The 13,018-nt window shown below is 45.4% G+C and overlaps 2 protein-coding genes and 1 long non-coding RNA gene across 3 annotated transcripts; 2 read left to right on the forward strand and 1 right to left on the reverse strand.

The window, feature by feature from the left end:
• Positions 1-213: 213 nt before the first annotated feature.
• kl (klotho) lies at positions 214-8,746 on the forward strand. The gene is made up of 13 exons (XM_086097897.1): positions 214-1,150; positions 2,004-2,434; positions 3,616-3,695; positions 3,775-3,937; positions 4,462-4,567; positions 5,004-5,150; positions 5,241-5,476; positions 5,562-5,757; positions 6,419-6,597; positions 7,116-7,223; positions 7,300-7,405; positions 7,489-7,615; positions 8,021-8,746. Exons 1-13 carry the CDS (start codon positions 323-325, stop codon positions 8,353-8,355), a joined length of 3,042 nt encoding a protein of 1,013 aa, XP_085954023.1. The 5' UTR covers positions 214-322; the 3' UTR covers positions 8,356-8,746.
• A 1,103-nt stretch (positions 8,747-9,849) lies between these two features.
• On the reverse strand, positions 9,850-12,427 carry rfc3 (replication factor C (activator 1) 3). The gene is made up of 9 exons (XM_086097898.1): positions 12,255-12,427; positions 11,750-11,887; positions 11,595-11,662; positions 11,265-11,362; positions 11,013-11,194; positions 10,758-10,894; positions 10,484-10,582; positions 10,180-10,249; positions 9,850-10,103 (listed from the first exon to the last, which is right to left on the reverse strand). Exons 1-9 carry the CDS (start codon positions 12,339-12,341, stop codon positions 9,912-9,914), a joined length of 1,071 nt encoding a protein of 356 aa, XP_085954024.1. The 5' UTR covers positions 12,342-12,427; the 3' UTR covers positions 9,850-9,911.
• Positions 10,691-12,707, forward strand: LOC147160700 (uncharacterized). Its single transcript, XR_015097354.1, has 3 exons — positions 10,691-10,899; positions 10,978-11,688; positions 11,777-12,707. It is a non-coding gene; the product is annotated as an uncharacterized LOC147160700 (long non-coding RNA).
• The last annotated feature ends 311 nt before the right edge of the window (positions 12,708-13,018 follow it).

Below are 13,018 nucleotides of genomic sequence, written 5' to 3' on the forward strand. Positions count from 1 at the left end.
TATGGCCAGGAAGGGTCTGTCGTTACTTGGCAACCAGACGCGGGTCGACAAGGACGTTGGAAGTACGACCATGGCGCCCGCAGATGTTTGCCCCCACTTGCCACCAATCAGCCATAAATGGCAAAGCTGTAAATTTGCTTATGGATGACTGATAACCGACCACCATCAATGAAAATGTGCTTATGGCGTGATTAAGGCTCATAACGCCACCTGTGTCACAGCAAATTTGAATAATTCCGTAATAATAATAATTATAAAGGCTTCACCTGGCACTTCCTGTGCTGCTGGACACTTTCCGTCCTCTTCGTCAGCTGCTCTGCAAATGATTGACCGACCGAGCGGAGCCCCTCAACCGGCCGCCTCCTCTGACTCAAACGTCATAGCGTCCCCGGGCATGACGCACCGCAGCTCGGCCCCGAGAGTCGCCATCTGCCGCTGGGCGCTTCTGGCCGCCTGGCTCGCCGCCTGGCTGGCGCGCGCCTCCGCCAAGCCGGGCGCGGGCCTACGGACGTGGGCGCGCTTCCACAAGCTGCCCTATCCGGGCGACGGGGCCTTCCTGCACGGCACCTTCCCGCCGGGTTTCATGTGGGCGGTGGGCACGGCCGCCTACCAGGTGGAGGGCGCGTTCGACAAGGACGGCAAGGGTCCGTCCATCTGGGACACGTTCACGCGGGGCGGCAATCGCATGGCGACGGGCGACGTGGGCAGCGACAGCTACCACAACGCGGCGGCCGACGTGCGCGCCATCCGCCAGCTGGGCGTCAGCCACTACCGCTTCTCGCTGTCGTGGCCGCGCATCTTCCCCAACGGCACCCGCGGGAGCCTCAACGAAGCGGGTGTGCGCTACTACCGCGGCCTGCTGGCCCGCCTCAAGGAGGCCCGCGTGGAGCCGGTGGTGACCCTGTACCACTGGGACCTGCCCGACGCGCTGCAGCGGCGTCTGGGCGGATGGAGCAACCCGGACATGGTGGAGGTGTTCCGGGACTACGCCGACTTCTGTTTCCGGGCGTTCGGCGACCACGTGCGATGGTGGATCACAATCGACAACCCGTTCGTGGTGGCCCGACACGGATATGGCACCGGGGTGGTCGCCCCTGGTGTCAAGGGCGACCCCGACCTGCCCTTCAGAGTAGGGCACGTGCTCCTCAAGGTCAGACAGAAAAACTTTTATTTGGCACCTTAACCTTTCTTGAAGTCCAAGTTAACCCAGTCTTGAAACCCCGAGCCTTGTGTTGAAACCAGGCTTCAAACCATGGTTTGAATTATATGCATATAATTGAAATCCAAATGGAATCATCTTGAAACCCTAATCCAGGTTTAAAACCCTAATTAGAAACTATATTTTAAAACCCATAAATTGACACCCTATATAACGCAGACTTGAAACCCTCAATTTAAAACATGAAACCCTGTATGAAGCCTGAACCGCAAAAATATTTTAAAATCATAACTCAATCTTGAGACTTTAACACAGTCTCAAAACCCTAATTTGAAACCCTCAACCCAGTTTTACAACTCTTTTAAACGCTAAACCTAATTTGCCCTACTTTGAAACCCTGACCCTCTTTCGAAACCCCAACTCTTCTTCAAATCTTAACCCAAGATTTTGAACCCTAATTTGAAATCCTAGCCGAGCTTTGAAACCCCATTTTAGTCTTGAGTCTCTAATTTGAAACCTTAATTTACATCTTTGAAACCTTAACCCAGATTGAATCCCCTAATTTGAAACCCTAATCCAGGTTTGAAACCATAATCTTAAAATTGTGTATACCCATCTTGAAACGCTAACCTAGACTTGAAACCCTAATTTAGTTGTTTTCTTTAATCCTAAAAACCTAATTTGAAACCCTAATTTGAAATCCCAATCTGACTTTAATTGAAACAAGATGTCATCAAAGAATAACATTGGTTCCAGTTAATAACACTGTAGGCCGACTGTGACTATTAGGATAGGGTTTGAAATGCTTGTTGCTGTCTTATTGAATCGATTTTGCATAACGCAGGCTCACGCGGAGGCCTGGCACACGTACGACCGCGACTACCGGCAGCGTCAAGGCGGACGCGTGTCGATGGCGCTGGCGTCCCACTGGGTGCGTCCGAGCCGGACGCGCGTGGAGAGCCTGCGCGAGTGCCAGTGCTCGCTGGAGCACGTGCTGGGCTGGTTCGCCGGCCCGCTGTTCGGCGACGGCGACTACCCGGCTTGCATGAAGGCCCGCCTGGGCGCCCGCCTGCCGGCATTGGGCGCGGAGGAGCGCCGGCGCGTCCGGGGCGCGGCCGACTTCTTCGCGCTGTCTCACGGCGCCACCCTCAGCTTCCAGCTCATCAACGATAGCCTCAAGTTCGGCCAGCAGGAGGACTTGGACCTGCGCATGCTCCTCTACTGGGTCAGCGCCGAGTACGACCGGCCCGACATCTTCGTAGTGCAGAGCGGATGGTAACTGCACTCCACCTTTGACCTCTGATGTCGTCTTCTTCTTCTTTTGTGTGACTCTGGTAATACTTTTACTTACAGAGAAGTTAAAGTAATAGAGTAATAGACTTGGGCAAAATTTAAAGCAATAGAGTAATGAATTGAAAGTGATGAAGTAATCGGCAACATTCCAAAGTAAATTAAACTTGTAGTGTAATGATTAAACATATGAAGTAATAGGAAATGTAATAAATGATTAAGGATCTGGGTAATATTTTAATAGTTGATGAGAGTACTTGTTAAGAAAAGGGGCAAGAGACAGTAACAGGGATTGAAAAATCTAAGTAATGGTTGAAGTAATGAAGTAAAAGTAAAGTAATAGTTCAGGATTAGGGCAATAGTTTATATGAATAGAGTAAAAGTTACATTAATAGAGTAATAGGTAAAGTAAAAGGAATGTTTGTAAAAGTAATAGAGTAACAGTTAAATAATAGAGCAAAAGTAATACTGTAGAGGTAAAGTAAAGGTAAAAGTATTAGATTGAGTCATAGTTAAAACATAGAATAGTTAAAGTAATAAAGTAATTGAGTAATAGTTAAGGATTTGGCCAATACTTAAAGTAATAGTGTGAGTTAATGTCATGACGTAATAGTTACATTAATAAAGTCATACTTGCAAATTGGGACAGTAGTTAAAATAATTATGTAATGGAGTAATATTTAAGCATTAGGCCATAGTTAAAGTACTTAAGTAATAGTTAAAGCAATACTGTCGTAGAGTATTCAAAGTAGTAGAGGAATAGTTAAAATAAGATGAAATAGTTAAGGTTTTGAAGCAATAGTTAAAGTAATCAGGTAACTGTTAAAGTAATTGTCAAGGACTGGGCAATATTTAAAACAGTGGATTAATAATTAAAATAATAAAGTAATCGTTAAACAGCGTGATAGCAAAGTACTAGAAATCACAATTGCTGACAGTGAAGTAATATAGTAGCAGTAAATTAATAGTATTGCAATACTGTAATTGATTAATGAAAGAGTAATTAAGTATTAAGTAATTCATCCATCCATTACCTGAAAAAAAATAGTAGAACCGTATCAATTGAAGTGATGTAGTAGAGCAATAGTTGAGTAATAGCAAAGTCATCGAGTAATATTGAAGTCGTTAAAAGGTGGTGATGTCACCTGTTTCATGCGTGTTTCCAGGTACGTGTCGGGCAGCACAAAGACTCAAGATCCCAAGCACATGTACTACTTGAAGCGCTTCATCGCGGAAGCTCTCAAATGTGAGTGCCGGCCTGCCGGCGCACGCGACGCCTTGCTGATCACGTGTCGCTGATCACGTATGTGGCGGCTCGCGCACAGCCATCGTCACGGACGGCGTGAAGGTGGCGGGCTACACGGCCTGGTCCCTGATGGACGCCTTCGAATGGCACCGCGAGTACGGCATCCGGCGGGGGCTTTACTACGTCGATTTCAACGCGCCCGACATGAAGCGGGAGCCCAAGACCTCGGCCATCTTTTACAAGTAAGCCCAGCACCGTGACCTTTCACACGCCAGATGTGCCGAGTCAGTGGAGGAAGTCGTTGTTGTTACCTTTAGTCAAGCGCGACATCTCATTAAACATTCACATCTAGTTCATGATTCACTCTTCTTCAGTTACTTTGTTACGCGCTCGTCTCAAATGTGGAATACTATTCGTACTCGTTCCTCTTACCGTATTGCCCCGAACTGCGTCCTCCGACGGCCGAATTTGTCGGCGGCATGACGTCACTCCCGGCGCGACTCGACAGCACGCACAGATTTATATACACAAGGATTGTCAATGCTGCGTGTCGGTAGCGCGTTGTCCGACACTCCATTCATGTGTAAATCCGTGCGTGCTGTCGAGTCGCGCCGGGGGGTGACGTCATGCCGCCGACAAATTCAGGCCTTCGGGGGATCCCGGCCTTGTGAATTTGGACACAGGCTATGTGTTGCGTTTGTGTTCTAAGTGACATTTGTTGTATTGTCGTTAGTATTAAAGCACTGATGTTAGTCATTGCCAATAGAAACGTGATCCAGAAAAACGGTTTTCCGGAACTTCCGGAGAACCGTCCTGCTCAGGGAGTTTTCCCGTGTGACTTTGCTTGGGGGGTCTCCGCCAATTCCATCCAGGTCAGTGGCCAAACTTCAAACTTCATCCTCATCATTTATGGAATCAATGTTGAACATGGACTTTTGTGGGTTTTATTTGGCAAGATAGCAACACATGCTATTTTTAATCATTTTTGAAAACGTGTTTTTTAAAAACTAAATATAGCATTTAATTACAAAATGTACTGTTTTCTGTCAAAGTAGTTTGCATCTAGTCAAAGTCAAACCCCTGTGTAATATAAAAGTAGTAGGAGGAGCTTCATTTCGAGCCCTGTCTAGTATAAAAAGTGTTTGTCCGCCATGTTTTGGCGGCAGGGCTCCGTCCCCATCCACTGCAATTTTTTTACCACTACAAAACACTATTACTGTAAAATGTGCAGTTTTTGTTCAAATGTCTTGCACTTCGATGAATGTAGTATTTACACGCACGTGTGCTCTTGCTGCGTTTGTGGGTCAGGTGGAAAGCTCTCCCAGTCAGTTTGCGGACCCCAACGTGTACGTGTGGAACATGGACAATGGTGAGTTGACCCGACTGGAGGGTCTTGTAGCGCCACCTACACAACGCCACGCGCACTGCGCCGACTACGTTAGCATCAGACAGCAGGTGACTCGCAACCGCAACACGTTTGGAATGACTCTATTCTCGTTCCGACTGGCTCAATTACAAGTACAAGTTAAATGTTTGTTGTGGCAGGTGGATGAAATCCAGGCGGTGGGCGTGAGCCACTTCCACTTCTCCCTCAACTGGTCTGCGCTGGTTCCGGCGGGCGACGTGGCGCGGCCCAACGCCACCCTGCTGGCTTACTACCGCTGCTTCAGCCGCCAGCTGCTGCGCGCCAACGTCACGCCCGTGGTCACCCTGTGGCACCACACGCGCCAACGCAGCAGTCTGCCGCCGCCGCTCGACTGCGCCAACCGGTGGCTCAACAGGTACCCGACGTCCCATCCCGACGACTTTCGGCGCATGACTTCAGATAAGGATATCGGTTGATGTGGCATACTGTGTTGCGTTCAGGGAAACGCCGGAATTTTTCGCCGACTACGCGCGCCTGTGCTTCCGTGAGCTGGGCGAGCACGTGAAGATGTGGATTACGCTCAACGAGCCCAACGACGAGATGGTGAGCTACCAGGAAGCTCATCAGATGCTGCGAGCCCACGCGCTCGCCTGGCATGCCTACGACCGAGACTTCAGGCCCGCTCAGGGTGGTCAGGTCAGTGCCTCTCTCTAAAAACGATTGGGTCAAAAATTGCCCAAATTGGGTCAAAAATTTATTATTATGAGTTATTAAAGAAATTTAATTAATAATCCGGAAAGCAACATATTTTTTTTGATTTTTGTGTTATTTTCGTTACCAACTTTTTGGGTTCATTGAATAACCCAATTGAATTGGGTCAAAAATGAACTGACCCAACTTTTTGAGTTATATAATCCAAAACCTTCAGTAAAATTAAATTAAGAATTCAACGTTGAGTTATTTTTATAATTCAAAAAGCTGAGTTGGTCTCTTTTTTTTACCCAATTTGGGTTATTTCTATTACCCAAAAAGTTGAGTTGGTCCCTTTGACCCAATTTTTAATTTTATTTTTTTTATAACTCAAAAAGTTGAGTTGGTCCCTTTTTGACCCAATTTGGGTTATTTTTAGAACCCAAAAAGTTGAGTTGGTCCCATTTTGAACCAATTTGGGTTATTTTTATAACTCGAAAAGTTGACTTGGTCCGTTCTTGACCAAATTTGGGTTATTTTTATAACCCAAAAAGTTAAGTTGGTCCATTTTTGACCCAATTTGGGTTATTTTTGACCCAACTGCTTTTAGAGTGCCCGTTCAGGCCCATCTAGCACGTTCCAGTCTTCACCCGCGTGTTGTTTTCAGGTGTCTCTGGCCCTGCACATGGACTGGGTGGAACCGGCCTTCTCGTACAGCCGCGAGGATGTAGAACCAGCCAAGAGGGTTCTGGACTTCCGGGTGGGATGGTTCGCCGAGCCGATCTTTGGCAGCGGAGATTATCCTCTGGGAATGAGGAGCTGGCTGCGACAGCTCAACTCTCTTGAGTACATGTTCTATGCAAATCAAAATTCACTGCTTACAGAAGGGTTCGGTTTTGTTTTTTGTTTGTTTTGTTTTTTGTTGGCTTTGTTTTTTAAAGAAAACTCAACCCCCTAAAGCCAGTTTCATTTGGCAATGTGAAATTTGGTAGACATGTCTCTCATGAGTAGACCCACATAAAAAGTCTCAAGAATTAGGCCTATACCCAAAAAGACACATAAGGAAGTCAGCCATTTTGGTCTGAGGCAGCCATTTTAAGGCTCGACAAAGTCAGAGCTTGAAAATTCAGCCCAAAAGCCAGTTTCACTTATCAACATTAAATTTGGCGGACATGTCTATCATGAGTAGACCCACACACACACACAAAAAACTTTCAAGAAGCGATGAAAAGACACAGGAAGTCAGCCATTTTTGAAGAGGCGTTTTTTTTTAAATATATTCCAGGACTACTTTAAAGACAATCTCATGATTGTATACGAGACGAACAGACAAACGCTCATTTTGGACATTGGTTGTATTGCAGACTGCCGGTGTTCAACGAGGAAGATCGGCAGCTAGTGAAGGGCGCGTACGACTTTTTTGCCATCAGCCACTTTAGCACCGAACTGGTGACGCACGCCAAACAGGACCCGTAAGAGCGAACGCACGATGCCATGCGGCCAGCATGCTAACGCGCACCATCCGCTGACCTTGTGGCGCGTTGGCAGGTACACGTACACGTCCAAGCTGGAGGTCCAGCACATGATCGACACCACGTGGATCATGTCGCCCCGGCCCGTGGTACCCTGGGGCCTGAGGAAAGCGCTCAACTGGGTGAGGCGGACGCCACTGTGAACCATTTAGAATTTTGCCGACTTTGCAATGGGAATGAGGTTTCACGCTGAATGAAATTGCAGGTGAAGGAGCACTACCCGCGCGTGCCCGTCTACGTGATGGCCAACGGCGTGCAGGAGGACCCGGCCCGCTTCAAGGATAGCCTGAGGGTCTTCTACGTGTACAACTATATCAACGAGGCACTCAAAGGTGACGTCGGCGACCGTCTAATGATTACACGGACCTGAGGTCACTGGCCGTCAATGCAAACACAAACACGTCAAAGTCGCTGAACTCTGTATGTAAGCATGTGACTCACTAGTTTATCTTCATTTCTCCAGACAGACAACAGGAAATGTATTTTTTAACGGCAAAATTAGGTGTTTATATGGCAAAGTATAATATTTTTTATTTAAAAAATGAGATACAAATTACCTTACTTGTGAGTTTTTCAAGATATGAGCAATTTAGCAATTCAGCAGTTCATGACTGGCCAGCAAACATTTTTTAATTTTTTGTAGATAAATTGGGTCGTTTATGTGTAAAAATATGGCATCTGTTTTTGTGAGACATTAAGAATATTTGACGACTAATGTGGAATAACTTTGCCGGCAGCGTTTACCTTGGACGGCGTGAATCTGAAAGGCTACTTTGCGTACGCCCTGAGCGACCAGCGCGACCCGGGCTTCGGCCTGTACGGCCACGTGCACGAGGAGGCGGTGGTGAAGGCGTCGCTGGCCAACTATCGCAACATCATCCGCCACAACGGCTTCCCCGTGCAAGGGGCGCCCGCCCAGCGGTGCCCCGGCGCCGCCCGGCCCTGCCCCGGTTGTCAGGTTCTGGTCAAGCGGCCCGTGGTGGGCTTCCTGACGCTGGTGGGCTCGGCCGTGCTAATTACACTTGGCCTTGTTGTCTACTACGCCTCCAGGAGAAGTAAAGATGCTTACTGATGATTGGCATCTCTGCATTTAGAAGATTCTAGAAGCACTTGAATTTGTTTTCTTTGTAACTTATTATTGTGAGCAAATGTTGATTGCAGTAATCTTCTCGTTGCGTTTTCATGCACTTGTCAGTGTTGTGCTTCATTAAGCCTGTTTCCACCAAGCACTACACTTTGATAGCCTTTGTTTTCTCCAGGGTATGAAAGTAACTCATCTATACCACTTTTTGGTACCCTAAATTGGTGTGGCAAAAATGTCACTCACCTGCAGTTATATGCACTAGACCTGAAAAATACTGCACGGTACTGAAATAATGACTAATTTGTACCACTTAACAGTAGGGATGTAATGATTAATTCAAGCCCGGATTCGATTTAAAAAATATATTTTTGTCTTTGTACAGTTTAGTTACTGCTGCGTGCATACACTCAGTTGAATAAGGTGGCGGCAAAGTACTAAAAGAAAGAACCCGTCAATCAAAAAGGAAAAGTCATGCATTACCGTTGGTGGCCTTCTCATCGCCATAGATATCTATGCTATAAAAGGGGGGCGCTAATGCGCCAAACGTAATTGACAACCGTCAAAAGGAAGTAGAAGAAGACGTAAAAAGTTCGTAGTAGTTTGGATTTATATCAGATAGCATTAGCTACGTCAAAGTTCGAGCAGCAAGATGCACAATAACCAGGATACATTTGGCTCCAATGCGACGCAGAATTCTAGTTAAGGTAAGCCACTTCCGGAGTGGAAATTTCATGCAACCAGAACTTTTAGCTGTCTAAAATCGTGTGTATTTTTTTTTAGAGGTCGACGCACTATAGTTAAAATGACTGCGATTTATTCTTTTATTTTTACATTGATGCATGTTATTCAGCAGGTAAAATCGATTTTCCATACACCCGTCTAACTACCCCAAAAAGTTAGAATTTTATTTCAAACATATTATGTGAATACATATTTTTTGAGAAAAGAATCAACCCCATGTTTATTTCATTGCAAAAATACCCCCCCCCCCCCAGGAAAAGAAAATATTCAGTAGTAGTATTTAAAAAATTATAATTTTTTTCAAGAAAACATAGTTTTACAATATGACATTTGTCTGGATTTTTTTCATTTCAGGAAAAATCTGAATTTTGTAAAGGAAAATAAATATTTTAAAGATTAAAAAATGTTTTCTTTTTTCTGCATTTTTCACAGATGTTTATTAAGTAATTTTTTCAGGAAAAAATATCTTATGAAGTAATGCCAAAAGCAATGACTTCCTGTTACATGCAACGTTACAAATAACTATTACTTTTTGGTATTCGTTTCCATTCATATGAACTGGTGTTCATTATCAAGGTCCCTCACCTGCAGTTTTATTCCAACAAACAAGGATCTACACATCCAACCCTACCAGATCGATTACTTGGAGGAAGTGTGATTAGCATAGCCTAGCGTACTGTAACTAATAAACATTGGTAATTGTGGTGTAATTGTTTCAAGTAAATAAACGTCCAAACAATGTCAATATCAACAAGTACTTTTAATGTTAGCGTGTGCAACTGTGCGTGTTAGAGTGTCCACTATCAGAACATCATGCCGTCCAGTCCGTCCTCCATGAATTTTTTATAGATGGCCATGAACTTGGCGGTGAAGGCCTCCAGGTGGTAAATGGCTTTGTTGCCCAGCTGCAGCCGGTGCTCGTAGTACGCCGCAATGTGCGCTACCTCCGGCTTCAGGTGCCCGTCGCAGTTGTTCAGAAGCTCCCGCACCAAACCCTGTGTGCGAAAAAAAAAAGAAAGTATTACACACCCTGATTTAACAAACTTTTTTTGTTCTGTGTGTAGTACTTGCCTTCATGATGATGTCAGCAGGGATGCAGTGAGTCAACAGCTCGTACAATCGACCTCGGACCTCCAACAATCTGGTCCAAACGAGATGAGTGTTGAACTTTGAATTGTTGACTTAACAACAAAGATTTGTGTTTCTAGTGCCCCCCGGTGGCCAAATCTAGTTCACTGCAACTTAGTAGTCCAATGCAGCAGTGGACAGCATTTCATGACATAAAATATTTATGGCTGGTTTTAATAGTAAAGACCATTGGGGGCAACATATTCGTGTATCTGAAGAATGTCTGGCACCTGTGGCGCCCTTCTACCTTTGTGGGGTCTGCTGGCTAACGATGGAGTTGGCCGTTTCTCGGAGGAACAACTCCCAGTCGGGTTCTGTGACATCCTGGTCCGGCGAGAAGGGGTACCTGTAGGAGGAGGCCGTTGTCACGTCAACTAACAACAATCAACATGTCAGTTCTCAATAGTGCCCAACAAGTCGTAGACACGCGACAAGCACAAAGTAGGACACACAATTGTAATATAAAGTCAATGAAAAGTAACAGGCTCAAGTCATAGACGGTTCAACCATTTGTGACTCACTGCTGCACCCTGCAGGCCTCGCACATCAGCAGAGCTTTACGGAGGTTGCGCCCCGACTTGTCGCTAATCCGCTTGGCCAGTTCGGGCGGTAGGAGGAGACCCTCTTTCTTGCATACCGACGCGAGGACATGACACACCTGAGGTACGAGGTGAAAAACACGTTTTAAGATAAGAAGAAAATCCAAACCTATTCACCTTAAGTCCTCAGCATCCCCTAAAGAGTACACGTAGGACAGACGACCTCCATGCTCTTACCTCCTCCGTGCTGGGCAGGGGAACGCGGATGGCCAGGCAGCGGCTGCGTATGGGCCCGATGACCTTGGAGGTGGAGGTGGAGCAGAGCACCAGGCGGCAGGTGGACATGTACTTCTCCATGGTGCGCCGCAAAGCATGCTGGGCGTCTTTACTCAGGCGATCCACCTCGGTCAGCAGCACCACTGACCAACAAACGGGCAGAAGGCGGTGTCAAACTCGTTTCTGGGGGCGAGTGATGCGTTATAGGCTCACCTTTGAACTCTCGCTGCGTGCTGGACTGGATCTGCTGAGACTGAGCCATGGTCTTGATCAACTCCTGGATCACCACACGGTCTTGGTTGCCTACATCACTGAACAACGATCAATGTGTCAGTTTTAGGGTGTTGGGAATATTCTTACAGTCGAGGGAGGCCAAGAGTCGGCAATCAGAAGTCAAGAAAACACCCAAACCCACAAATAAAATGGCTAACTCGGCCCATTATTTTTCAGCAATATTATCTCGTGAAAATTGATAACCAAATATTTACAAAAATGTGTTGGGTGTACTCACTTTTGTGAGATGCTGTCAAAGTAACATATTACCTGGGGTTCACTTCCAAATGGTAGTTGCTGGCTATGGTGTTGATCTCAATCTTCTTCTTGGAGGGAGCCTACAAACACAAGAACAACCACAAAGGTGAGCTTGCATTGTTGGATTAAAAAAATAATAATAACTGATTGATGACTGATCTTCTCACCACGATGGTCTGGTGCTCGATGCGAAGTTTCTCCACACCGGCACCGTAGAGCTCCCTCAGCAGACACATGATGCGAGTCTTCTTGCCCGCGCCCGAAGGTCCATACACCAGCAAGTGGGGGAAGTCGCCACATTGAACCTAAAAAACACATACACGATTTATGTTGAATATTAAGTCAACAAAAAAACAACACTAATGTACAGGTTGCTACATCACACACACAACATTTTTGTGCTTGTTACATATACATGTGAAGAAATACTCTTAATTTCACCTGGGGCTGGGAAAGTTATGAATTGTATCGATCAATTTGACTTTATCTGGCAATGCGGCTCCATTTTGTTGGGTTGTCAGAATTAAAAAAAAAAATGGAGGCGCTGTTCGACAACAATAACAACAACAGGTTCGAAATCGACAGAAAGCGTCCAACTGTGGAATTAGCTTAGCAGCTAAGCTACAGAACGAGAGCAGGCCAAACTTGTGCCAGTCTTTTCGCCACTCTCACCAGGTTCTTGAGTTGAGAGGCTTGCTCTTTATGGTAGTCGAGTTTGCCGAGCGACGTGGGTCGGTACTTGTCCACCCACAAACTCATTTTTGAGTGACTTCAGCGGCGGCGCTTCTTCGACTGCGAGCTGAGAACTCTTCCCGCGAAATGGTTTGTTGTTCGCACTGCGACTTCCGCTTCAGCTACGGAAAGTCAGTAGAGTCAAAATGTTAAATTATGCGAGAGTTATTTTCCTTTCGGGACATTTTTAACCAAATGTAATATCTATCTACCGACTAAATGTTTATTTTTTTGGTGACACTAATTTAATTGTTAGTTTTAATTACAATGAGCATAATATACTGTGTAAACAACAGTAGGCCTTCACCACATTTCTTTAATTAGTTGTAATATATTTTAGTAGGCCCTATGTTATAGCCTGCAGTGAGTCTTGGTTGTTTTTACAAATGGCAGAAAATATCACTTGAGGTTTCCCCCCCACAAGACTCCTGGAGGATTTTTTTATTTTTATTAATAATATTCAAGATTTGTGTTAATTTGATATTGTATTGAAGGTCCCAGCAGTAATTATGTGTTTGGCTTGTTGCTTAAGTGCTGTCACTTCTACCTGTCACAATATATTGTTTTAATCTACAACAATAATTTTCAGAGTGTGATAGGCGACAATAAGTACAATACAGTTGCATTCAATTGCTGAGAAATTTGCGTTTTCATGTTTAAGTCGGGTACAATGTTTTATTAAATATTATTTTAGATGCATTCTT

Source organism: Leptonotus elevatus, chromosome 16, assembly GCF_054856555.1.
Source record: "Leptonotus elevatus isolate MCC_2025b chromosome 16, RoL_Lele_1.0, whole genome shotgun sequence".
NCBI classification, from domain to species: Eukaryota; Metazoa; Chordata; class Actinopteri; order Syngnathiformes; family Syngnathidae; genus Leptonotus; species Leptonotus elevatus.

Coding starts and splice junctions, on each gene's coding strand:
- kl (XM_086097897.1), top strand. CDS start 323: ATGATTGACCGACCGAGCGGAGCCCCTCAACCGGCCGCCTCCTCTGAC. Junction 2,435..3,615: donor TTCGTAGTGCAGAGCGGATG/GTAACTGCACTC, acceptor GCGTGTTTCCAG/GTACGTGTCGGGCAGCACAA. Junction 7,224..7,299: donor ACGCACGCCAAACAGGACCC/GTAAGAGCGAAC, acceptor GCGCGTTGGCAG/GTACACGTACACGTCCAAGC.
- rfc3 (XM_086097898.1), bottom strand. CDS start 12,341: ATGAGTTTGTGGGTGGACAAGTACCGACCCACGTCGCTCGGCAAACTC. Junction 11,663..11,749: donor TCGAGCACCAGACCATCGTG/GTGAGAAGATCA, acceptor TTGTGTTTGTAG/GCTCCCTCCAAGAAGAAGAT. Junction 10,895..11,012: donor CCCTGCCCAGCACGGAGGAG/GTAAGAGCATGG, acceptor CTCGTACCTCAG/GTGTGTCATGTCCTCGCGTC.